Source organism: Lynx rufus, unplaced genomic scaffold, assembly GCF_022079265.1.
Source record: "Lynx rufus isolate CCGP_SWC_20201006 ecotype Redwood Valley unplaced genomic scaffold, mLynRuf1.p SCAF_4, whole genome shotgun sequence".
Taxonomy (NCBI): Eukaryota; Metazoa; Chordata; class Mammalia; order Carnivora; family Felidae; genus Lynx; species Lynx rufus.
In genome coordinates this window covers 14464110-14489996 of record NW_025814856.1, presented here as the reverse complement: position 1 = coordinate 14489996, position 25887 = coordinate 14464110, and the positions used below count along the sequence as shown (strand labels likewise).

The 25887-nt window shown below is 50.1% G+C and overlaps 1 protein-coding gene across 1 annotated transcript in view; it reads left to right on the top strand.

Moving 5' to 3' along the window:
• CDCP1 (CUB domain containing protein 1) overlaps positions 1–25887 on the top strand; it is a 54100-nt gene that overhangs the window by 9203 nt on the left and 19010 nt on the right. Inside the window, exons 2-3 of the mRNA XM_047094801.1 lie at positions 19867–20076; positions 24748–25110. Of these exons, the coding sequence (XP_046950757.1) occupies positions 19867–20076; positions 24748–25110 (573 nt within the window). The remainder of the gene's footprint in view (positions 1–19866; positions 20077–24747; positions 25111–25887) is intronic.

Sequence of the window (25887 nt, the reverse complement as noted above, 5' to 3'; positions counted from 1 at the left end):
AAATCCCAGCAGTGGATGCTACACAGCCATATAAGGTCACTGGGTAGCTCTCGGTGTACTGATGGGGAGTGACCCCCAAGATATATTATGGAGAGGAAAACATACGGTTCAGAACAGTGAATAAAGCATGTTGCCTTTTGGCCAAAGGAAATGAAATAAAATAAAATAGGGGTGGCATATAGATATACACTTGCGTATTCACAGATTTCCTGTACAAGGACATGCAAACCGGTGTCAGGGGTTGCCCCTGGCAAGAACACCAGGTTGAAGATAAGAGTGAGACTTTTTACCGGTCAAAACTCATTTTTGTTTTTTTTGTTTTTTTACCTTGTGCTTCGTGTATTATTTAATTTAAATGTAAACCATGTTTTTCAGCTTTACGAAGATGCACAGAGGCACCTGAGTGGCTCAGTCAGCTAAGGGTCCAACGCTTGATTTAGGCTCAGGTTGTGATCTCACCGTTCATGAGTTCGAGCCCTGCATCAGGCTCTGGGCTGACAGCTCAGAGGCTGGAGCCTGCTTCGGATTCTGTATCTCCCTCTCTCTGCTTCCCCCCCACCCCCCGCCGCTGCCGGCCACCGCACCCCTGCTCATGCTCTGTCTCTCTCTGTCTCTCAAAAGTAAACATTAAAAAAAATTGAAATTAAAAAAGTAGTTTTAAATTAAGAAAACATCCAAAGGCAGGTACGGGTATAGCAATCAATAGTTCTGCTTTGTGAAAACACAGGTATCATGAATGTAGATACTGTCTTCAAAAAGTCTACAGTTGCTTCCTGCAGGAATTTGGTTGTGGAGAAATATTAAGTCACTAGGAATTGGGGAACTGATGACCCAAGCTGCCTTCTCCGCTTGGAGCGACATTTCTAGAAGAGGAAATTGCTACTCTTCCCTCCTGTCTGCTTTTAGAGCATAGCACTGAGCAGGCCTAGAGAATTTGATTTCTGCCTAGAAAATCTTTGAAAGTTCCAGTCTAATCTTAGGCCATTTGGTAATAAACCCCATCCATCCACAGATCTTGGAGGCCCCCTATGCTAGACGGTGGACATTCAGAGGTAGGAACCACCAGTCCCTTGCTCTCCAGGGACTCATCATGCAGAAGGGATTCAAACATGGGAACTAGAGGTTCCCATGGTGGCCTAGAGGTCTTGGCCCAGTTCTGTTGGATGTGTTTTGGAAAAAAAGCTGACTTACAAAGTATTCAGTAAAGCATGCACCCTCTGTTTCAGCAAAGACGCTGTGTTGGCTTTTCTTGTTTATGTTGCTTGCCTGGGTCCCCGAAAGCAGGAGTCTGAGACACTGTCCAATGTGATAACTACTCTTCAAAGATATATATGTATAAAAACCACAGTAAAGATACGGGATGGAGAATAGCTTTCATAGACAGGAAAAGAGAAGGCAGAAGACAAGGTGTTCTCCTGGTGTCTGAGGTCTGTGGGCCATCACAGGAAACCATGAGGCTGGCCCTGGAGTGAAAGTGTGGCTCTGTCATTCGTTACCAGTAATCCCACTGTGTTGTCAAGCGATGGATAGTAAGGAGTACACTTGCGGGGCGCCTGGGTGGCTCAGTCGGTCGAGCGTCCGACTTCGGCTCAGGTCATGATCTCGCGGTCCGTGAGTTCGAGCCCCGCGTCGGGCTCTGTGCTGACAGCTCGGAGCCTGGAGCCTGCTTCCGATTCTGTGTCTCCCTCTCTCTCTGCCCCTCCCCTGCTCATGCTCTGTCTCTCTCTGTCTCAAAAAGAAATAAAACATTTTTAAAAAAGGAGTGCACTTGCTGTGATGAGCACCGGCTGTTGTATAGAATTGTTGGATCACTACGTTGTACACCTGAAACTAATATTACACTGTATGTTAACTCACTGGTATTTATTTATTTTTTTCTGGTTTATTTATTTATTTATTTTGAGGGGGGGGAGCGGGAGGGGCAGAGAGAGGTGGGAGAGAGAGAGAGAATCCCAAGCAGGCTCCGCTCTGTCAGTGCAGAGTCCGCGGACGCGGGGCTTGACGTCACGACCGTGAGATCGTGACCTGAGCTGAAATCAAGAGTCAGACACTTAACCAACTGAGCCACCCAGGCACCCCTGGAATTTATTTTTTTTTAATGTTTGTGTATTTTTGAGAGAGAGAGAATGCACGCATGCAGGCTGGGGAGAGACAGACAATCCAAAGCAGGCTCCGTGCTGTCAGCACAGAGCCTGAATTCGGGGCTCAGACTCACGACCCGTGAGATCGTGACCTGAGCCGAAATCAAATGCTTAACCGGCCGAGCCACCCAGGCGACCCCGGTTAACTAACTGGAATTTAAATTAAAACTTTAAAAAAAGAGTGATCCTTCAAAGTGTGGTTTACAACTGGAGACCAGCTATAGGAGCAAAACCGAATGCAGTTAAATGAAGATTAAATGCCTCATCGCTCTGGGATTTTATCTGGATTTGTTCCCATCTCCACCCCCCCCCCCGCCCCTTCCTTCCTTCCTTGGAAATAGCACTTAGCAGTAGGACCAACTCCAGATGTAAGGAGTATGGCTCACGAAAAGGGAAGTGCTCTGAACCACAGTCTCTCCCTCCTTTTCAGTGCTAACCATCTGCCTCTTTTCTTCCACCTGCCGACGCGATGTGCTTGGGAACCAGGCTCCTCAAAAGCCTCATCTCAACATTCATGGTCCTTCAACCTTGTTTTTTACGTCCCTGAATGTTTAGCGTAATTATCTTAAGATCGCTGGCTAGTCCCCTACTGGCCAGTATGACCATCCTTGTTGATGTAACTCTTTGCGTGATGGCGGGGCCCCTATAATATCCATTCTTACTGATTTAAGACCTTCCGTGCCAATATCTTCCATACCATCCACCCTCATGGACATAACACCTTCCGTAGCAACAGTTCGTGTTGGCATAGTACCTTCCGTAACGACCTTCCTCGTTGGTGAGACACCTTCGGTGGTGGTTGACCTTGTTGACATAACACCTTCCAGAATCACCATCCTCTGATGTAACGTATTCCAGAACGATCCTCCCTGTGGACGTAACACCTCCTGCACTAGCCCCCGTTGGGGAGGAAAGCACGCGTCTGTCTGGCCCCAAAGATTTCCTGCAGTGTGCAGCCTTTCTTTGCTGGCCAGTTTTACTCTGGCCCTACCCGGCCTACCAGAGGAATCGCTTCATTGACCTGGCCTGTAGTCGTTTGAGAGAGCGTCATTCAGAGACTTGTTCTCCAAGTCAGGCTGTGTGGATTGCTCTGCACTAGGGCAGAGGGCAGGGTGGATTGCTCACACTTCTCTCTGTGTTGGTGGTGTTGAGTGCTACAGACGGAAGCAGGTCCCTCTGACTGCTGCCCCCTCTCTCACGGGGGTGGGGGTGGGGGCAGACGCTTGGGCCCAGGCTGCCCAGCAGCCTGTGACCTTGAGGGTGGACGTCTTGAAGTAGCAGCCATGCGTGGGCTTTGCCATCAGGCAGTCCCGGGTTTGAATCTCAGGCATGCATCTTCCCAGCTGTGAACGTGAACAGTTTACCTAAAGGATACCTACAGGAAGTATCTGGCACATAGCAGGTGCCGAACAGATGGGGTGGTAAATTACTGCCGTCATTCCCAGAAGCCAGCTCCGTTTGGCCAGCCCTACACAGCCTAACGCCTCTGGGCTCTTGGGGTATGAAGGCCAGGCTTCTCACCGGATCTGTCCCTGATTTCTGGTTGGCATCTGAAGACCCTCTTCTTGCTCTGGCTCTGCCCACAAGACCAGGTGAGATGAGCAGCCGCGAGCCCTCTTGACCACAGCGCCCCCTTGCCTCTGACCCACCCTCCCTGTCACCTTCTAGCATCTGGATACTAACGTTTTACGGTGAATACAGTGTGTTTAGACATCCTCACTGATGTACCCTTCCATCAAAGCTGTCCACTTGGCATCACATCACAACGGCAGCTCAGCTCAGAAGGGAAGGTTCCGCGCCCTAGACAGTACCGTATACTTATCCAAACCCCTTTCCTTGAGCAGCTCAGCATGTCCTGCCTGGTACCCTATCTGGTTACAAGTTCTACACGGGTTTTCTACTGCCACATAACAAATTGTCACAAACTTAGTGGCTTATGACAAAGTCCAGATGAGATGTGGACAGCTTCTTGGCTCAGTCTCACCAGGCTAAAATCAAGATGTTGGCCAGGCTGTGTTCTCATCTAGAGCCCGGCTCCTCTTCTGCGTTCACACGGTTGTAGCAGAATTCAGTGCTTTGTGGCGGGTAAGTCCAAGGAACTCCCGCTCACAGCAATTAGAGGCCACTCAAACTTCCCACCATGTGGCCCCCTCCGTCTTCAAAACCAGCTACAGAGAATCTACCTCTAGGCGAATTCCTTTTTCTCCAGGAAAAGCCCAAACTCTTCTAGGGGTTCAACTGATTAGGTCAGGCCCACCAGGATAAAGTTGACCTGGCCCTACAACATCAGTTAATCACATGAATGATATGCCTTGATATTTGGAGTCCTTTCCACACTCAAGGGGAGGGGTACCTACAGGGCACGGGGTCTCTGGGGTCACCTTGAGTTTCTGCCTACCACAAGGTTCAGAGGCTCAGGGGCTTGGTCCCGTCTGTGTGGATGGAAGTGATATTCTTTGCACTTACACATGTGGTCTCACTGCGGTACTTGTAGAAGTCCCGTGTGGTTCATGTTTGTGGCCAAATATTACAGATAGAAATCTGCAGTTTAATGAAGTAAGATGGGGGGCGCCCGGGTGGCTTAGTCGGTTAAGCAAGACTTTGGCTCGGGTCGTGATCTTGCGGTCCGTGAGTTCGAGCCCCGCGTGGGGCTCTGGGCTGACAGCTCAGAGCCTGAAGCCTGCTTCGGATTCTGTCTCTCCCTCTCTCTCTGCCCCTCCCCTGCTTGCACTCTGTCTCTCTCTCAAAAATAAACATTAAAAAAATAAAATAAAATAAAATAAAATAAAATAAGGAGGTAAGGTGGCTTGTCCAAAGCGGCCCAGCCAAGCGTGGCCCCAGCGATGACCGCAGAGACTGGGCTCATGAGGCAGGGAGGGTTACTCACATCAGACTGAGGGACAGAGGTCAAGACTCTGGTGGCCCCCAGCACAGGTCAGGCCCAAATAGAACCTTCTCTCCTGCTGCCCCTCCCTGCTCCCTCTTGACGGACCTGCTAAGCTGCAGGCCAACCTAAATCAAAGACGGATTTTTTTTTTAAGTTTATTTATTTCTGAGAGAGAGAATCCCAAGCAGGCTCCACTAGCATGGAGCCCGATGCGGGGCTCAAACCCACAAACCCTGAGTCATGACCTGAGCCGAAACCAAGAGCCCGACGCTCAACCCACTGAGCCCCCCAGGCGCCCCTCAAAGGTGGATGTTTCCATAATGAGGCATTTCCCTGCTGCCTCCCTACCCCCATCTCTTCACGTTATCTTTGAGGGACAGTGAATAATAAGATGGAAAGAGGCTGATATAACCTTCTGGAAAAGCCCATTTTAAACGAAACTCACTTGAAGATTAACCAGCGCGTGGCTTCTGTTCGGACAAGTAAGAGCGTCTTCATGGATATTGTTGCTAATCGCCGAGGAATGCGGGCCTGTCAGAACACTGGTCACCGTAGCCCGTTGTTGGGCCTGCGGCACCGGGAAGGTCAGGGTCGCTGAGTGCGGGTGGCTAGCAGGCTGAGGGACGCTCTGACCGGCCGCGTTTCAGAGAAATGCTCCTGCTTCTTTTTTTCATAACCTTTTCCCATCTTCTGAGTCTCCTAGTTTATTGACACCGTTTTTCGGTTCAGAGAAAACTTCCTCCCCCTTCTCGCAAAGCGAATATCGTGTGTAGGTATGAGTCTGAGCCTGTGTCCTTTTGCTCACTCTTGGGTTGTTACTCAAATCAGCGGTCAGCGGTGCTCAGGTTGAAAAAGCAAAGCCCGCCTACCACGTGACGCGCGGTGAGATGAGCGAGACGCAAAAGGACAAATAGTGAGTGTCCCCCTCCCACTTATGCGAGGTCCTCAGAGGAGTCAAATCCATAGAGACAGAAAGATCAGTGGGCGCCAGGGGCTGGGGGAGGGGAACGGGGAGTTAGTGTCCAATGGGGACAGAGTTTCGGTTTGGGAAGATGGAAATATTCTGGAGATGGATGGCGGGGGTGGTTTCACTATAACGTGAATATATAGACTTAATGCCACTGAATTGTACCCTTTAAAGTGATTAACCAGGGGCGCCTGGGTGGCTCGGTCGGTTAAGCGTCCGACTTCGGCTCAGGTCGTGATCTCGCGGTTCGTGGGTTCGAGCCCCGCGTCGGGCTCTGTGCGGACAGCTCAGAGCCTGGAGCCTGCTTCAGATTCTGTGTCTCCCTCTTTCTCTGCCCCTCCCCTGCTCACAGTCTGTCTGTCTCTCTCTCTCAAAAATAAGTAAACATTAAAAATTTTTTTAAATGGCTACCATGGTAAAGTTTCTGTTATGCTTACTTTACCACAATTTTAAAAAGGGGGGAAAAAACTGTGTGGGGTTTATTCATGGGTAGCAGAAGGATGAATACTCTTTTCCCAAATTTTTCAAAGTTTATTTATTCTGAGAGACAGGAGAGAGAGAGAGAGAGCACGAGCGGGGGAGGTGCAGAGGGAGAGGGACAGAGAGAGAATCCTAAACAGGCTTGGCATTGTTAGCGCAGAGCCCGACATGGGGCTCGAACACCCAAACCGCGAGATCCTGACCTGAGCTGAACCCAGGAGTCGGACACTTAACCGACTGCACCACCCAGGCGCCCCGTTTTCCATTTTCTTTCTAATTTATTTTTTTACCACAATGAAGAAAAAAGAGTGGAGCACACGTTACGATCCCCAGGCTTGCTTGGTAAATGTACCGACGGATGTATCTGCTTCTAACGGTGGCCTTAGAGGAAATCTTGGACACACCCCACAGCGTCCCCCCTTCCACAAGCCTAACTCGCTACGCTCCTGGTTGTGTGGACAAGACCCCGTGCCCAGCACCCTGCGGTCACAAATAGGGACTCAGGAGGGTTTAGTGCACGCCTGGAAGGATAGAACGGGGGGGGGGGGGGGGGGGTTGAGGCTCTCATCAGAGCACGTTCCAAACAGTTAGCTATTGTTTCTCTGAATTTTCAAAACTGTTTTATTGAGGCACACATGAGGATACGTAAATCTTAAGTATACAGCTTGATACATTTTCCAGATGTATATACACTTATACATACACATTTATACGTGTGTGTATGCCCTTCCAGCACCCCAGAATTTTCCTCTTCCCCCTTCCTAGTTAATATCTGTCCCCCGGGCATTCGCTGTTCTGACTTATGCCAGCATAGGTTGGCTTTGTCTTCTGGAACTTGATATGACCGGAATCATATACTATGTAGTCTTTTGTGTGTGGATTCTTGTTTAACCATCTTGCTGCTCACTTTGTGTTTTGTTTTGTTTTGTTACTGTTTATTTATCTTTGGGAGAGAAAGAGACAGAGCACCAGCAGGGGAGGGGCAGAGAGATCATGACCTGAGCCGAAGTTGTACGCTTAACCGACTGAGCCACCCAGGTGCCCCTAGTTTGTTTTGTTTTGTTTTGTTGTTTTGATTGTTTAATGTTTATTTATTTTTGAGAGAGAGAGCATGAGCGGGGGAGGGCAGAGACACACACACACACACACACACGCAGAATTCAAAGCAGGCTCCAGGCTCTGAGCTGTCCACACAGGGCCCGATGCAGATTGTTTTGGTTTAAAGTCTATTTATTTATTTTGAGATAGAGAGACTGGGAGTTGGGGAGGGGCAGAGAGAGGCAGAGAGAATCCCAAACAGGCTCCACACTGCCAGCACAGAGCCTGACATGAAGCTCGAACTCACGAACCGTGAGATCGTGACCTGAGCCGACACCAAGAGTCGGCCGCTCAACCCGAACAGCTAATCCCTGGTGGTTAGGTGGGGCCAGTGGAACAAAGTACTTTAGGGCGGGAACACCGAAGAAATTGGAGATTCAGCAACTTGTAAACATTTAGCAGTTGGGAAAAGGGAACGATGGGCCTCCTGTCCTGAATACGTCCGGGAGCAGACATACGGATGCGTTTTAGAATCTGCTTCTTTGATTCTTCCCCATCCATCCTTTGATCCTTATTGACTTTCACAGTCGTGCTAGCTCACACTTCAGGGTCTGACAGAAGGAATCTTTTTAACATTTCATAAAATGGAAATGTGGTTCAAACTGGCCTTATGGCATTGGAACAGACCATCATGAATTATTTACAGAGGTTGTAAGCTGAGTTATGTGTGTTACCTAATTCTGCAATTCCCATGTTCACAGTCTGTTATCATTTTGCTCCCTCTGTGGCCCTCTTTGAAATCATTCCTTCGCCCAGTGCGCTTTGACTCAATCTGGAGTTAAATGTGAAAGTCCATGTTTTGGGTTGGCAAGAAGCCTTAAAATGGCCATGGTCCCAGAGCGATTTATAGATAGATGTGTGCATTTGCTCCAGACCGGGGCCCAGACCGTCCACAGCCTGGTGGTGCGTCTCTCACATGCATCCCTAATACGGTGTGCATCTTTGATCATAAAAGGGAAGGGATGCAGGGCCACCTGGGAGGCTCAGGCTTTTGAGCGTCCCGCTTCGGCTCAGGTCACAATCTCACGGTTGGTGAGTTCAAGCCCCGCATCGGGCTGTCTGCTGTCAGCGTGGGGCTCGCTTCGGATCCTCTGTTTCCCTCTCTCTGCCCCTTCTCCACTTGCACTCTCTGTCTGTCTCTCAAAAATAAATAAACATTGGGGTGCCTGGGTGGCTCAGTCGGTTAAGCGTCCAACTTCGGCTCAGGTCGTGATCTCACGGTCCGTGAGTTCGAGCCCCGCGTCGAGCTCTGTGCTGACGGCTCAGAGCCTGGAGCCTGTTTCAGATTCTGTGTCTCCCTCTCTCTGACCCTCCCCCATTCATGCTCTGTCTCTCTCTGTCTCAAAAATAAATAAACGTTAAAAAAGAGAGACAGAGAAGGATACAGCAGAAAGGTTTGGATATGCACACTGATCACCACGTTAGAAAAATAATTCAAAACACAAGCCCCGAAGATTGTCGATGGCTAGCATCCCCTTTAGAGGATCATTCAGTTACTTTAGAAAATAGACAACTTGCATCGGTGCATATAAATTTCTTTCCTGAAGAGTTTAGGAATTAAGACTAGGAAATGGATGGGTGGGCACAACAGCCCCCTGTTTTGATAGACTGTTCCCCAAGTCGAGTTGACTCGAAGTACACACAGGTTCCCTGTAACATTGTTCTTTGAACTTCAGTTTACTGTGTCCTCTAGGATTGCTCTAAGACCCATGGAAACGGTAAACTTTTTTTTATTATTTTTTTTAATGTTTATTTATTTTTGAGAGAGAGAGAGAGAGGGAACATGAGCGGGGGAAGGGCAGAGAGAGGAGACACAGAATCGGAAGCAGGCTCCAGGTTCTGAGCTGTCAGCACAGAACCCAACGTGGGGCTCGAACCCACGAACCGTGAGATCATGACCTGAGCCGAAGTCGGATGCTTAAACTGACGGAGCCACCCAGGCACCCCAAAACTATTTTTTAATGTTTATTTATTTATTTTTGAGAGAGAGAGCAGTAAGGGGCAGAGAGAGAGAGAGAGAGAGGGAGAGAGAGAATCCCAAGCAGGCTCCGAGCTGTCTGAGCAGAGCCTGACGTGGGACTCGATCTCACGAATCGTGAGAGCGTGACCTGAACTGAAATCAAGAGTTGGACGCTTAACGGACTGAGCCACCCAGGCGCCCCTGGGGAACTTTAAATCTGAAGTTCAAATTCAGACTACAGTTTCAAAGTACTTTGACATGACGAATGATTTCTAATAATGCAGGGTGCCTATTTAGCCGTTTTAAACAAACACCTTTCCCTTCTGACATCCTGGAGATCCCTCCCCCCCGGACAGACAGCAGCTGGGACATGTTCTACTCCGTCCTGACTCTGTCGGTGAGAACAAGCCATTGTCATCACCAGGTTCCTGGCCGTGTGTGGAACTCCCTGGGCAGGACGAGGTTTGCAGAGTACTCATCTGGCAAGTGCTGGGCTCCAGGGTCATACCACGTGGCCACAAAACCCGGCCCCACCCCTACCTGGACAAATCCCTTAATCCCTCAGAGCCTCAGTTTCTTCATTTGGAGAATGGGGGATGATGTTAGCACCCACTCTGTGGGGTGGTTGCAGAGATTTTTAAACACCGAATACGAGCACGAAGGCTGCCCGTACTAATCAGTCGCTGAATATTCCTTGTAATCATCGCCTGGGCAAGCCAGGTGCCTAGATTCCAGAGGCTTCTCACTCAGGAGAGACTGATGAGTTCCTTGGGTTGTGTCCTGTTTTATGTGGATGTGAGAGATTCGCTCTTTCCGGGTAGGCAGGTGGGTGACTTCCTGCCATTGGGAAGACAGTCCCTTCAGTTCACCAGTATGTAAACAGACCTGGCCAGGTCGCTGCCAGATGGACATAGGGGGTTCTAAACCAGTTATCCCCTCCACTGTCTGCAGGGCCTCACTGCCCCGGGTCCACCGATTAGTAAGACTCTGAATTTGATGGTATGACAGCCTGGCACCCCCTCCCTACAGCGGACCCCACTAAATAGGTTATGTTGGTGGTGATGCCCAGCTCCTTGGTGTCGATCAGCAACTCACTGCGCGTTGTAAGAAACAGCAGCTCCTGGGCATCTGGGGGGCTTAGTCGGTTAAGCGTCCGACTTCGGCTCAGGTCACGATCTCACGGTTTGTGAGTTCGAGCCCCGCGTCGGGCTCTGTGCTGACGGCTCGGAGCCTGGAGCCCGCTTCCGATTCTGTGTCTCCCTCTCTCTCTGCCCCTCCCCTGCTCATGCTCTGTCTCTGTCTCTCTCTCTCTGTCTCTGTCTCTCAAAAATAAATGAAGAAAGGAAGGAAAGAGAAGAGAGGAGAGGAGGGGAGGAGAGGAAAACAGCAGTTCCTCCTCCCCTCCGTTGGTTGACTTGACCAACCTTGACAGCCTCCAGGAGGGCAGCTCGGTGTGGTAGAATGGACGGGGCAGGGGTGCTGGGGTCCGACCAGCATGTCCCAGCTGCCTCCGGTGTCTGGGAAACATGGGGAAGTGAAAGTCACTTCTCTGAGCTGCAAAGTGTTGCAGAAATCTAATGAGTCAACACCTACGGAAAGGCTTTGATAAGCAGTGAATAGGGCCAGGCCAGGGCAGGGAAGGCGTGGAAAATCTAAGGAGGCCTCCGTGCTTGCACAGCCCTGAGAGCGAATGCCTCCTTCAGGTTTGCCCCAAGGTGCCTTACCGGCCTCACCCTCGCCCCCCCCGCCCAGCCTTGGGCTTTAGACTGTCAACAGCAATAGCAGCTAACCTTGATCGACTACCTGGCACATTAATACTTCTTTTCATCCTTACCACGGTTCTTGTATTATCCTCATTGGCAGATGAGGAAAGCGAGGCACAGAGAAGCTAAGGAATTTGTCCAAGGACACACAGCCGGTAGAGCCAGGAATCCATCCCACGCAGGGAGATTCTAGAATCTAAGCTCTTAACCATTGTGCAAAGCTGCTAAGTTATGCTGGTCCACTGGGGGAAGCCCAAACTCACTGGCCGCAACCACGCCCCTTCCCAGCCTGTCCCCTGCCTCTGTCTTCTCTGCCGCTTCTACCCACATTTCCCTGGGCCTCCAGCCAAAACAATCTCCATGGAGTGGCCCCAAGGGAGCCACGTTCTTCATACCTCTGTCTTCGCACCTGCTGTTGGCCTCCCCCGATCCTTCCCGACACCCATCTCGCTGTCCCTGACTGGCAAACTCCTATTTATTTTTCAAGACCCATCTTAAGTCGCGCCTCCTCTGTGAAGCCTTCCCGGACCACCACCCCTAGACAGTTAATAGCTGACCCTCAGTGTCCCCAGAGTACCTTGACTTTCCTTGGTGCCTAAGGTTACTGACTACCAGGTAGGGTCTGGTGGGGCAGACAAGCAAATGTATATTCAACGTACATGAATTTAGCTACTGCTTCCTGCAGGGAATAAAAGCAGGAGAGATTGTACAAATGGTGTGAGCGTCCCCACAGGGTGGGTGCGAGGTGTCCCTTCTGCTGGTGTCACTTCCTCGGGCTCCCATGATCCCATGCCCTGAGGGATCACCCACAATTTAACAAAACGTGTTTTGCAAACCCGGCCCCTAAGACCAAATCGCTGCTTTGTCTGGTGCTCGACCTGAGAGGCAGGGATCCGCGCCACGGATGAGCAAACGCCGGCCGCAGCCAGCAGACTTGAGGGAGGGATGTTGACGTGCAATGTGACACCTTCCTCAGAGAGGACACGGCTGTGGTGGCCGGAAGTGCTTTTCCCCTTATGGGCTTGCTTGGGAATCGGACTCCCACGCAGGCTGTGACTGATCAGCCGTGCTGATTCACGATTATGCCACTTGGCTTCTGCGTTCTGTCTCCCTCGACATCCCGGGCTCTCCTGCCGGGCATCATAGGTGCCTCCTGGTGCCCAGGCTGGGCCCGGGCCCTGCTGGGAGCTGCTTGGTGTGGGGGGCGGACGGAGAGTGAGTGGAAGTCAAGCCCCCCCTGGGAACCACACCCAGAATTGAGGCAGCTGGTTATGACCCATCAAAAAAGTTTTAAATCACATTCGTCAGTCTTTTAAACTGTTATTTCAGGGACGCCTGGATGGCTCAGTCAGTTGAGCATCCGACTTCGGCTCAGGTCGTGATCTCACAGTTGGTGAGTTCGAGCCCCACGTCAGGCTCTGTGCTAATAGCTCAGAGCCTGGAACCTGCTTCAGATTCTGTATCTCCCTGTCTCTCTCTGCCCCTTCCCCACTCACACACACACTCTCTCTCTCTCTCTCTCAAAAATAAATAAACATTAAAAAAAAATTTTTAAACAAAAAAACCCTGTATTGGACAAATCTGGGAGCAGATAAGTCCCCTGATGTGTATCTGGTGGAATCCCCTTCTTTGGGTTTATTTTCCTTGCCTCGTCTTTCCCTTGCAAAGAGATAGGATGGCAGGGAGAAGAAAGAACAGGGGTGTTTGTATAATATCCTGTGATACGGTGATTAATGAATGGTGATTAAAACAATTGGAAATTCCCGCCTGAGATGCCGCTGGTGAGGCAGAAACTAGCGAAGTTATCCTAATAAGGAGTGGTCGGAAGGCAGGAGAGTGAAGAGAAGTGTGATTCATGACCCCAAGCCCGTCACCTGCAAGCTTTCCCGAAGGCCCAGAGGCCGCAAGCCCACACGCTGCTTTCCACGAGGCTGGGCTTGACTTGGCTTGGATTTCTTTCCACTCGGAAGACCTGGAAATCACGCCAGAATCTGGAGCTTTGTCTGAGTTTCTGTGAACCTGGGTAATAATAGATCTTCCAAAATTACTACACCAGAGAAATACCAAGTTCCTGGGGAGGCAAAAGAAAGAGATGGTGAAGAAGAAAAAGCCCAACCACTTTCTTTAAATGTGTATTTATTTTTGAGACAGAGAGAGACAGAGTGTGAGCGGGAGAGGGGCAGAGAGAGAGGGAGACGCAGAATCCGAAGCAGGCTCCAGGCTCCGAGCTGTCAGCACAGAGCCCAATGAGGGGCTCGAACTCACGGACCGGGAGATCATGACCGGAGCCGAAGTCGGACGCTCACCTGACTGAGCCACCCAGGCGCCCCCACCCCCACCCCACCCAACCACTTTCTGTAAATTACAGCACGTCTGTCAAACACTCAGATGTGCTGACCCGGTGGGTGGTGGCCGGGGTGGGAGGCTGAGATTTATTCCGAGGTGTTGGAATTTCCGATTTCATGGTATGATTAATGGTGGGGAATGCAGAAGACAGAAATGTGCACGCAACATGACGTTCTCAAACTCCGAGCATCTGTGATGAGTTTTAAGTGATTTCACTCAAGCAATGAGGGGTCTCTCTGCCACTGAATGGAAGGGCTGGGGGCGGGGGAGGCGGAGAAGGGGGGGATTCTGGATTTCAAGTGGGTACAAAGTTGGGTCATCAGCCTCTCGCTCCCCATCTCCCCCTTCTGCTAATATATTCATCACTGAAGATGAGGAGGGCTGTCCTGTGGGTAATGTGTCCTTGGCTGTGACCTTAGGAAACAGACTGTCATGTAAATCGTCCCCTCCTGCTGCAAAGGTGGGTGGGCCTTGGCTTTCTTGCACGTGTTTCCTGTGGGCGAGGAAGCCAAGTGGAGATTCTCTGGTCTGGGGTGCTAAAGGAGAGCTATGAACCACTGCTGGGCAGTAGAATGTGCTGGGGGGGTAGGGGGCGGGGTCACCTGGGAGGCAGAACAAAGAAACATTGTGAGATGATAAAGTACAACCGAAGTGAGTCATTTAACCCTTTCAAAGCTTCATCTTCTTTGTTTGCAGAATGAGTTAGAATGTAAATCTACGTTATTTTGACCCAAAATAAAAAATATAGGGGCGCCTGGGTGGCTCAGTCGGTTAAGCGTCCGACTTCGGCTCGGGTCATGATCTCACGGTCCGTGGGTTCGAGCCCCGTGTCGGGCTCTGTGCTGACAGCTCAGGGCCTGGAGCCTGCTTCCAATTCTGTGCCTCCCTCTCTCTCTGACCCTCCTCTTCTCGCACTCTGTGTCTCTCTCAAAAATAAATAAACATGATATGTACATGTAACAGAGGTAGCATTAGCGATTTGTGAAGGAAGGATTGGTGTATTCAATAATTAGAGCTGGCTTTCCATATGGAAAAAAAATAGAAGTGAATCCCAGCAGAGACAGAAAAAAAGTGTTTCCAGTAGAAATCCCTAGGTCCGATTGGGACTTCATCATTCTTAAAGCCCTCCAGAGGCCTTTTAGAAACCCCCAGTCTGGACTGTTAACTCCCTGGGGGCAGGAACTCCAGCAATTTTTGTCATGAAATCATGTGTACCAAGTATGGTTTCCTAGAACATACTATTAACCCAGACGATGTTTGTTGAATGAATACGTGATTTCATAGATTCTAAAAGAAAAAAACTTTGCTAAAAAAGATTGTCCACTTTTCCCGGACTGTCACTAATAGTAAAACAGATTGTTGTATACCCAGAATTAGTTGGGGGTACTGACCTGCCTGGAAGCAGGAGAGAAAAGCTGATGGGGTGCCTGGGTGGTTCAGTCATTTAAGCATCCAACTTCAGCTCAGGTCATGATCTTGCGGTCCGTGGGTTCGAGCCCCTTGTCCGGCTCTGTGCTGACAGCTGGAGCCTGGAGCCTGCTTCGGATTCTGTGTCTCCCTCTCTGCCCCTCCCCACGCACACTCTGTCTGTCTCTCTCTTCAAAAATAAATAAATATATTTTTTTAAATTTTTTAAAGAAAAAGAAAAGCTGAGTGGAGGCATTGTAGTGAGATCAGCTTTGTTCTCCAAATCTAATTTAGGGATATTTTAAAATATTACACATGCCACGAGAGAAACAAGGCCCACCCCCAAGATTTTATTAAGTAATATTTTAACTGTGGTCACGACTACTCCTTTAGTCATTTATTAAGTGCCTACTTTATGCAGTAAGACAATCTTCCTAACACACGTTTTTTCCTCTTTTTAGTTTATTAAGGCATAAGTTCCATATAATAAACTTCACCAATTTTAAGTTTAAGTTAAGTTTGATGAGTTGTGGCATTTGTGTGCAATGCGCAGTCACCTCCATGGTCAAGACACAGAATGGTCCTCCCATCCTGCAAAGACTCCTCTGCCCCCCCGGGACCCCAGCCCCTGCCCCCACCTCCAGCATTAGGCAACTGCTGGGCTGCTTAGGGTCTAACACTTAATTAAAATAACCGTAATAGGGGCACCTGGGTGGCGCAGTCGGTTAAGCGTCCGACTCCAGCCAGGTCACGATCTCGCGGTCCGTGAGTTCGAGCCCCGCGTCGGGCTCTGGGCTGATGGCTCAGAGCCTGGAGCCTGTTTCCGATGCTGTGTCTCCCTCTCTCTCTGCCCCTCCCCCGTTCATGCTCTGTCTCTCTCTGTCCCAAAAATAAATAAACGTTGAAAAAAAAAAAATTTAAAATAACCGTAATAATTGTAGAGTCAGGATTTGTTTTTTTGCTGCTTGTTTGTTTTTGAGAGAGAAAGAGCAGGAGCAGGGGAGGGGCAGAGAGAGAGAGAGAGAGAGAGAGGGAAACAGAGGATCCAAAGCAGACTCCGAGCTCACAGCACAGAGCCCGACGCGGCCCTCGAACCCACAAACTTCGAGATCGTGACCTGAGCCGAAATCAGATGTTTAACCAACTGAGCCACCCAGGCGCCCCTGGAGTCAGGAATTTTGAAATAATGCTGTGGCCAAAGGGTGTAAACAGAGACAGAAGAGAAGTGAGAATGGGGAGGAAGGTGGTAACCTGGCTAAGCTGGGCTGCAGTCCAGACACTGGGCGCAATGAATTAGCCCCACCAGAGACCCGGGGTCGGAGGCCGTAGAGAGCGTGCCATGCCTCCCGGGACTGGGTGTCCCAGGAATTTTTTTTTTTTACCAATAACGTGGTAAGACGTTTTCACGACTACAGAAAAAGAACACAAGGTTGACATATACCGCTTGCGTGGAAGCCTGGCAACCGGGTTTCCGAACACGCATCTGGATTCATTTTAAGTTTTTATTTAGTTTTGAGAGAGAGAGAGAGAATGCACAGGTGCACACGAGCGGGGGAGGGGCAGAGAGAGAGGGAGACAGAGGATCTGAAGAGGGCTCTGCACACACAGCAGAGAGCCCGATGCGGGGCTCGAACTCACGCACCGCGAGATCATGACCTGAGCCGAAGGCAGCCGCTTAACCGACTGAGCCTCCCGCGTGCCCCTGGATTCATTTTAACCTGATGTCTTAGAGAGCCCCCGAGCCTTCAGATCCGTCCCTGAAGATTTTAAACGTCACTTCAGCCTCCATGGGGACAGCAGGCACTGTCTGGATCCCGAGGCCGCCACCGAAAAGGACAGGGCAATTCCTGCTTGCCTTCCAGTAGGAAGGTGCTCCCGTTCTGATCATAGGAGGCGAAAACAAATGAACACTCTCAAAGACTAGAGCAGGGAGGGACATAAAAGCAGGAAGACTGGGGGTGGGGGAGGAGGGGAGCACTGGAGGAGGCTGGTCAGGGAAGGTCACTCTGAAGACATGACCTTTGAGCTGAGACTGAAAGGACCAAAAGGACCCAGCTCTTGCTAGAGAAACAGCTTCATAGAAACCAGGACCAGCACGCGCAAAGGCCCTGGGGGTGGGAAAGAGGTTCGTGTGGTCAAGAAAGAAGGCAAAGGTGGTCACTGAGCACGGTGACCAAAGCAGACAGGGGTACAAGCTGAAGTTGGAGAGATTAAGACATTTTGCTCCAAAAATGCAAACCGAGGCCGTCTTGAAAGCAAAGTCAGGAAGGCAGCTGAGCTGGTGTCCTGGCGCCCTGAGGCATGTGTCGCTGCCGGGCAGTAGCTGGGAATGCGTACAGTTGCAAGGTCACTTCTTTCTCAGGTACTGATCACAGACTGGGAGCTGGCAGGAAATGGTTGATTTTTTCTGGCCTAGCCCCCTCCTTTTATAAATGGAGGAACGGAGGCCCAAAGAGGGTAAAGTTCTTACCGATAAAAATGGACAAGATATTTGCAGTTCACTATCACAGACCGAGGGATCAACTTCCACACTACGTCAAGAGCGGCTGGCTGGTCAGGCCAGAGCAGAGCGAACAAAGGGGAGAGAGGTTCAGAAGAGGCTGACGGAAGTCCCAACATTTTATCACGTAGCTGCTGGCCTGGGGAGCGCAAGTGGGTTCATACCTTCCCATGGGAGGAAAGTGCGTGTAGCCCTCATGCAGGCTAGCAGTTTTGATCCAAATGAAGCAAGGGGCTGGTCAAAAAACTGGAAGGAACTCACTTGTCACCCAACAGGTGCATGGAAATAAATACACCGTGGTCTACACAGATAATACAACACTACTTAGGAATAAAAAGAAACAGAGTAGGGAACAGTGGATTGATCTCACAAACGTGCTAAGCAAAGAAACCAGGTACCAAAGAGAATATACTGTAGGATTCTGTTTATATGAAGGTCTGGATCGGGCAAAACCAACCGATAAGTTTTCTGGGACCAGAAGCCGAAGTTGACTGCAAAGGGACATTAAAGGAACGTTTAGGGACCATGAAAATTTGTTAGATCTTGATTGTGATAGTGGTCATGTGTATATACATCTGTTAAAACTCTTTAAATGAGTGGGTCCTTTTTAATGTACGTAAACTACAGCTCAATAAAGTTGATTTTATTTATTTTTTATTTTGAGAGAGAGAGTGCCCGAGAGAGACACAGCAGGTGCTCACGTGAGCAGGGGAGGGGCAGAGAGAGGGGGAGAGAGAGAATCCCAAGCAGGCTTCACGTTCAGCACCAAGCCCTAGGTGGGGGCTTGAACCCACGAACCATGAGGTCATGACCTGAACTGAAAACAAGAGTCGGACGCTTAACCAACTGAGCCACCCAGGCGCCCCTTAATAAATTTGCTCTTAAAAAGTTTTTTTTTTTTTTAACATTTATTCATGTTTGAGAGACAGAGAGAGACAGAGTGAGAGCAGGGGAGGGGCAGAGAGAGAGGGAGACACAGAATCCAAAGCAGGCTCCAGGCTCTGAGCTGTCAGCACAGAGCCTGACACAGGGCTCGAACTCATGGACCGTGAGATCATGACCTGAGCTAAAGTCAGATGCGTAAATGACTGAGCCACCCAGGTGCCCCAAAATAAATTTTTTAAAAGGGTGGGAAAAGCATAGCTGGTTAGATTGCTATTGATTCACTGGCTGAAGACTTACTGGGCACCTTCCATGAGCAGGTGCCATAACAGGTACTAACCGTCCTTTGTGCCAGAACGTGGTGGAACAGAGCACCTACATCAGCCCCGCACGTCTCCACGAGCCCCTGGGTTCCCTCCACGGGACTCCCCTACACATGACTGCCCCATCATCCACTGCCCCCAGGCCGTCAGCTACTCAGTGACCCCAAATCAGGATCCAAGTCACAGAAGGGGCCGAGATGGCACTTGTTCATGAATCAGGGCCCCGTCCTGACCGGTACGTACCCCTCTGTTCAATGATCAACTGCCGTCTCACCGGCTTGGTGTTGTCCATTCAGATCATTTTGCAGAACCCCAGTCTACGGTATTAGCGCTCTTCAGCTCTTTCAAAGTTGGTTGACACAACATGTTTGTATCTAATTTCTGCAAACATTTTCCTAGCTTCCACTACTGAATATAGGCATATCCTGGGCATGTGAAGCGCTCAGGGCAGGAGACAGCGGCTCGTTGCAAACAAACATGTCCCTGTGTACATAGACTGTACGTGGACTTTCGTCTCTGGTCATATTGAGAAGAGGTGTGACAGTGTCTCTGATTGCTGTTTAATGCTGCACAGATGGGGTACGTGAATATATACTGCTCAAGGCATCTAGGATGTGGTACAGTGTTTTTAATTTTTAGAAACATTAATAAAGCAAACAAGAGGGGTACCTGGGTGGCTCAGTCGGTTAAGCATCCGACTTCGGCTCAGGTCATGATCTCACGGTTCGTGAGTTCAGACCCCGCATTGGGCTCTGTGCTGACAGCTCGGAGCCTGGAGCCCGTTTCGGATTCCGTGTCTCCCTCTCTCTCTGTCCCTCCCCCGCTCATGCTCTGTCTCTCAAAAATCAATAAACTTAAAAAAAATTTTTTTTTCAATAAAGCAAACAAGAGATACTTGTTGGCACCCCATCGGCCATAGCCTGGCACTTTCCCATCGGTAAGGACAGCACTGACATTTTATTTTACATCACTCTCCTTCTCAGACCAGGAGGGAGGGAACAAAGGTGTCAAAGGGGGGGGCTCCCTGGACCAGCGGGGGGGGGGTGGGGGAGGGCAGCACGTTTGGAGATCTAAAGCCTCCTGCTCACTCCCATTTTTCTTCCTTCTTCCAGAAGCTTCCGAGATTGCTCTGCCACACGGAAGTGGCATTACGGTTCTCATAAAACCTGGGACCCCCACGCTGCCGGTGAAACCCTGTTACATCATCAGTACTAAAGGACACTTAACCACATTGACCATCAAATCCGGAGAAAAGGCGGTCTTTTCCTTTAACTGCCGGGACCCAGAGAAGCACTTTGTCATCGAGATCCAGAAGAATATTGGTAAGTACACACTCGTGACCTGTTTGGCCTCCCTGCCTCTCTTTCCGGTGCTGAGCCGGTCTCTAATGCTAGGGAGGTAAGAGCTGTTCTGAAACTCCACACTCTGTTTAGCTGTTATGTGGTCACGTATGGTTCTGAGTGCTTTACACAGGTTAAGGTCTTGAATCTCCAAACAGCCCTGTGAGAAACTCACCAAGACGGTAACTTGCCTAAAATGACATAGCGACTAAAGCAGCAGGACAAGCACTGAGGTATTCTGGCCCCAGGATTTGCCTGCCACCACTGTGCTGCATGGTTTCTTTTCATTCATTCATTCATTCATTCATTCATTTAGAGCATGCACTCGAGTGCACAAGAGGGGGAGGGGCAGACAGGGGGGAGGGAGGAGACAGAGAATTCCAAGCAGGCTCCCCTTGGTCAGGGCAGAGCCCAAGGCGGGTCTCAGTCTCACAAACCATGAGATTGTAACCTGAGCCAAAATCAAGAGTCAGACGCCGAACAGACTGAGCCTCCCCCAACCCCCGCAGGCGCCCCACCACACTGTTTCTTTTTTTCAACGTTTATTTATTTTTGGGACAGAGAGAGACAGAGCATGAACGGGGGAGGCGCAGAGAGAGAGGGAGACACAGAATCGGAAACAGGCTCCAGGCTCTGAGCCATCAGCCCAGAGCCCGACGCGGGGCTCGAACTCACGGACCGCGAGATCGTGACCTGAGCCGAAGTCGGACGCTCAACCGGCTGAGCCACCCAGGCGCCCCTCAAATTTAAACTAATTTAATTGTAGGCTAAAATTTTGCCGACAAGGAGCAAAAAGCAAGGAGTTGGAAGACAAAGAAATTGGAGGGGCGCCTGGCTGGCCTAGTCGGGTGGAACGTGCAACTCTTGATCTCAGGGTTGTAGGTTTGAGTCCCATGTTGGATGTAGAGATGACTTAAAAATAAAATCTTTTTATGGGGCGCCTGGGTGGCGCAGTCGGTTAAGCGTCCGACTTCAGCCAGGTCACGATCTCTCAGTCCATGAGTTCGAGCCCCGCGTCAGGCTCTGGGCTGATGGCTCAGAGCCTGGAGCCTGTTTCCGATTCTGTGTCTCCCTCTCTCTCTGCCCCTCCCCCGTTCATGCTCTGTCTCTCTCTGTCCCAAAAATAAATAAAACGTTGAAAAAAAAAATAAAATAAAATCTTTTTAAAAAAAGAAAAGGAATTGCAGGGTTGAGCAGATAAGGGTGGAGAGGTGGGTCCGCGAAGCACGATGGGGAAAAACAGAATTTTTGAGGCTGAGGGATCTGGTCTGGCTTCAAGCTTCAGGCTCCTGGTCATGTGAGCTCATCACATGGCTTTGTATAAGTCACTTAACTGCTTTGTGACTTAGTTTTTTAGTCTGTGAAATAAGAGTCATTGTACCAACCAGTAGGGTTCTCATGAGGGTGAAATAAACTAATACACTGATGATGTTTGACACACAAGGATTCAACAAACGATGACTCTGACATTATTACTATTACTCACAACTTGAACTTGGGATGAGAGATTAACATAAGATATAATAACCAGGCAGAAAGAATTAAATGTGTAATTTCCTAATCGTTTTAAGGTGGGCATGTCAGCTAGGAACATTGATGTCGTAACATCAAGGAGAGCACTATTTGGGATCCAATCAAAGCCATACTCAAAAAATGTCTTTGCTGGAGCATCTGGGTGGCTCAGTGGGTTGAGCGTCCGACTTCTGCTCAGGTCACGATCTCACGGTTTCTGAGTTCGAGCCCCGCACTGGGCTCTGTGCTGACAGCTCAGAGCCTGGAGCCTGCTTCAGATTCTATGCCTCTCTCTCACTCTCTGCCTCTCCCCTGCTCACGCTCTCTCTCTCTCTCTCTCTCTCAAAAATAAATAAACATTAAGTTTTTTTAAATTTCTTTGCTTTCCATTGAAAATAAATGAATCAGGCAATAGATAAGCAAGGAAAGGGGCGAAATAAACCCTAGGAAGAAGGCATTCAGAAAAAGAAAAGAAATTAAAGTGCTTACCAGCAGCTTTTGAAACTCCATCTGGTAACTAAAGCTAAGGTGTGGTTCTCTGTAAAGACTAATTAAATAGACAGATCTCTGACTAGTCTGCTGGAAAAAAGACAGAGAAAATACAAATGTACAGCTTTGAAAGGCTAAATGTTGCTTTCGTGACATTTACAGAGGCGATTTCTAAAATAGACTGTGTACAGCATTATGGTAGAAATGTGAAAATCTGAATAAAAGGAATAATTTTCAGGGAAAATTCAGTGAGCCAGATTGACTCATAGAAAGGTAGGAAACCCAAATCAATAAATAACCGAGGAGGAGGTTGGAAAAAAATGTGCAAGATGGAGGAAAGTGGGGTTTGGGTTAATTAGAGATGGTTTCATAGAGGATTCTATAATACATCGAGGAGAAGATCATTTCTATAATATTTAAACCGTTCTAGGGCACCTGGGTGGCTCAGTCAGTTGAGTACCCGCCTCTTGATTTTGGATTTTGTTTGGGATTCTCTCTCTCTCCGTGTCCTCTTCAAATTAAAAAAAAAAGAACATTCTAGGAGAGGGTTGGCAAACGTTTTCTGTAAAAGACGGGATGGTAAATATCTGAGAGCGTCTCCGCCCAACCACTGAGCTCCGCGCTGGGACAGCACGAAATCAGCCACGGATAATAGCTAAACGTATGGGCAGCGCCATCCCACGTGTCTCTTCTCAGTAGCAGGTATTGGGCTGGACTGAGCCCACGAGCTGTGATTTGCTGACCCCCTCCCTGTTCTAGAGCACAGAAAGAGGTGGCATTTCCCGATTCATGGAATAAAGCTCTTCCAACCCTCATATCAAAATGCGCCAGAGCCTAAAAAAGAAAACCACTGTCTAAATAGGGTGAAGGGATCCCACAGGAGCCCAGCAGGGGCCACTCCATGGGGCCCTGGGCACACTGGAGGTGTGGCTGCAAAGCCCAGAAAGAAACGGCTTCACGGAGTGGAGTTTCCCCGAGCTCCTAAAAACAGGTACTATCCTTACCCACACACAAAATCTGATTTTAGCCAACTCCGTCACCTTGTTATCTAACCCTGTTTCGTCGGTCAGGCAGCACACTGTGCTGGCGTGAACTCGGGCGGACCAGCCACAGCCCGGGCTTTCCTCCTGGGGGGCTGTGCGTTGCAAACACACTGGTCACCGAGGTTCCAGGACTGCTTTGCAAAAATGAGTGTTTGGGCGTGAACGACCTCGGGGGGTCCTCAGACAGCTCTGAAAGACTCCCATGATCCCGCTTCACGTTGCCGGTGCCTTCGACACCCCACTGGAGCAGCAGTAAGGGTTCGAAGGGTCCCCTTAGAGTGGCCGGAAGCCAAGGCACCGTTCAGATTCCCTGCACGGGAGACGACGGAAGCCTTACTATTCTGTGTCTGCTCTCTGTCCCTTCTTCCACATGCTTCCTTCCTCCTCGAGAACAGCGTTCTTGCTTTGTTTTAAGAGTCTTGGGAAACAGAAGTACATCAGAGGATGTCATCAGCTGCTAGCCTTTAAAAAAAAAGGCGGGGGGGGGGGGGCACCTGGGTGGCTCAGTCCGTTAAGCCTCTGACTTCGGCTCAGGTCATGATCTTGCAGTTTGTGGGTTCGAGCCCCGCATCGGGCCCTGTGCAGACAGCTCAGAGCCTGGAGCCTGCTGTAGATTTTGTGTCTCCCTCTCTCTCTGCCCCTCCCCTGCTCGTGCTCTGTCTCCCAAAAAATAAAACGTCGGGGCGCCTGGGTGGCGCAGTCGGTTAAGCGTCCGACTTCAGCCAGGTCACGATCTCGCGGTCCAGGAGTTCGAGCCCCGCGTCAGGCTCTGGGCTGATGGCTCAGAGCCTGGAGCCTGTTTCCGATTCTGTGTCTCCCTCTCTCTCTGCCCCTCCTCCGTTCATGCTCTGTCTCTCTCTGTCCCAAAAATAAATAAAACGTTGAAAAAAAAATTAAAAAAAAAAATAAAACGTTAAAACAAATTTTTAATTCTTTTTAATGTTTATTTATTTTTGAGAAAGAGGGAGAATGAGCAAGAGAGGGGGAAAGACGAGGGGACAAAGGATCCGAAGCGTGTTCTGTCCGTGCCGGCAGCCGAGAGCCCAATGCCGGGCTCAAACTCATGAACCGTGAGATCATGACCTGAGCCAAAGTCAGAAGCTTAACCGACTGAGCCACCCAGGCACCCCGAGATGGGGATTTTTTTAAGTCATTTGTCGAGAGAGTACCCTTGGAGGACACTTACAAAGCAGTGAGAAAAGCAGGGTAGAGCCAAGGGAAGAAGGAAGCAAAGGTGTGGTTTTAACTACTGGAACCACAGGCTGATGCTGGTGTCAGAGGGCAGCCCCAGGCTGTCACATGAGACAGGGAGGTCAGGCTTGCTCCCCCCAGCCTTGGGCAGCGATCGGCCGTGGGCTGCTACCCACCTTGGGGGGCAGGGGTAGGTGCAGGACAACTCTCAGGCTTTCTGGCCAAAGGGGGCTCCCCCGGCCTAGGCGACTCCCCAGAGAAGAGTGAGCTGTTGGCCACCAACACTCACGCAGCCAGGAGATCACGCCTCTGCCTGGCGGTGCCCCCCCCCCCCCGGCTTCTCCCACAGGGGTCGAGAGGCGCAGTGCGCGGCCTGGTAGCATCTGTGACCAAGCTTGCTCTTGTGGGTGTGTTTCAGACTGCATGTCAGGCCCGTGTCCTTTCGGGGAGGTCCAGCTTCAGCCGTCAACATCGGTGCTGCCCGCCGTCAACAGAACTTTCATCTGGGACGTCAAGGCTCACAAGAGCATTGGTCTAGAGCTGCAGTTCTCGGTCCCTCGCCTGAGGCAGGTCGGGCCAGGGGCGAGCTGCCCAGACGGAGTCACTTACAACATCAGCGGCCGCATCGATGCCACCGTGGTGAGAATCGGAACCTTCTGCAGCAACGGCACTGTGTCCCGCATCAAAATGCAAGAAGGGGTGAAAATGGCCTTACACTTGCCGTGGTTCCACAGGAGAAACGTCTCTGGCTTCAGCATCGCAAATCGGTCTTCTATAAAACGTGAGCACACCTCCCCCTGCTCCGTCCCCACCGTTTGCTGAGGCTGAAACGTACCAAAACAAAAAATGCCCGTTGCTCTAGACGGTCAGGTGTTGGGCAGTATGGTATGAATGTCTTGAAGGAAGATCTCACTCTTCTGTAAGTGGTGCGGATCTCCTGGTGTGAAGTCACCCTTCTCTATTTAAAAAAAATTTTTTTTAACGTTTAGTCATTTTTTTTAATTTTTTTTAACATTTTATTTATTTTTGAGACAGGGAGAGACAGAGCATGAACAGGGGAGGGTCAGAGAGAGAGGGAGACACAGAATCGGAAACAGGCTCCGGGCTCTGAGCTGTCAGCACAGAGCCCGACGCGGGGCTCGAACTCATGGACCGCGAGATCATGACCTGAGCCGAAGTCGGCCACTTAACTGACTGAGCCACCCAGGCGCCCCATGTTTAGTCATTTTTGAAAGAGAGACAGTGTGTGAGCAGGGGAGGGGCAGAGAGAGAACGAGAGAGAGACATAGACTCAGAGCAGTTTCCAGGCTCCGGGCGGTCAGCACAGAGCCAGCCTCGGGGCTCGAACTCATGAACCGTGAGATCATGATCCGAGCCAAAGTCGGATGCTTAACCGACTGAGCCACCCAGGCGCCCCGTCACCCTTCCCTCATAAACAAATCGTGATGCCACTCTCTTTTCTTGGTCCTTTGTTGCCTGTGAGGTTTGTTTGCACAACACAAAGTGGGATTGGCTCCACAGACCTCTCTTGATGACCCGGTCCCTCATTTCTTTGTCC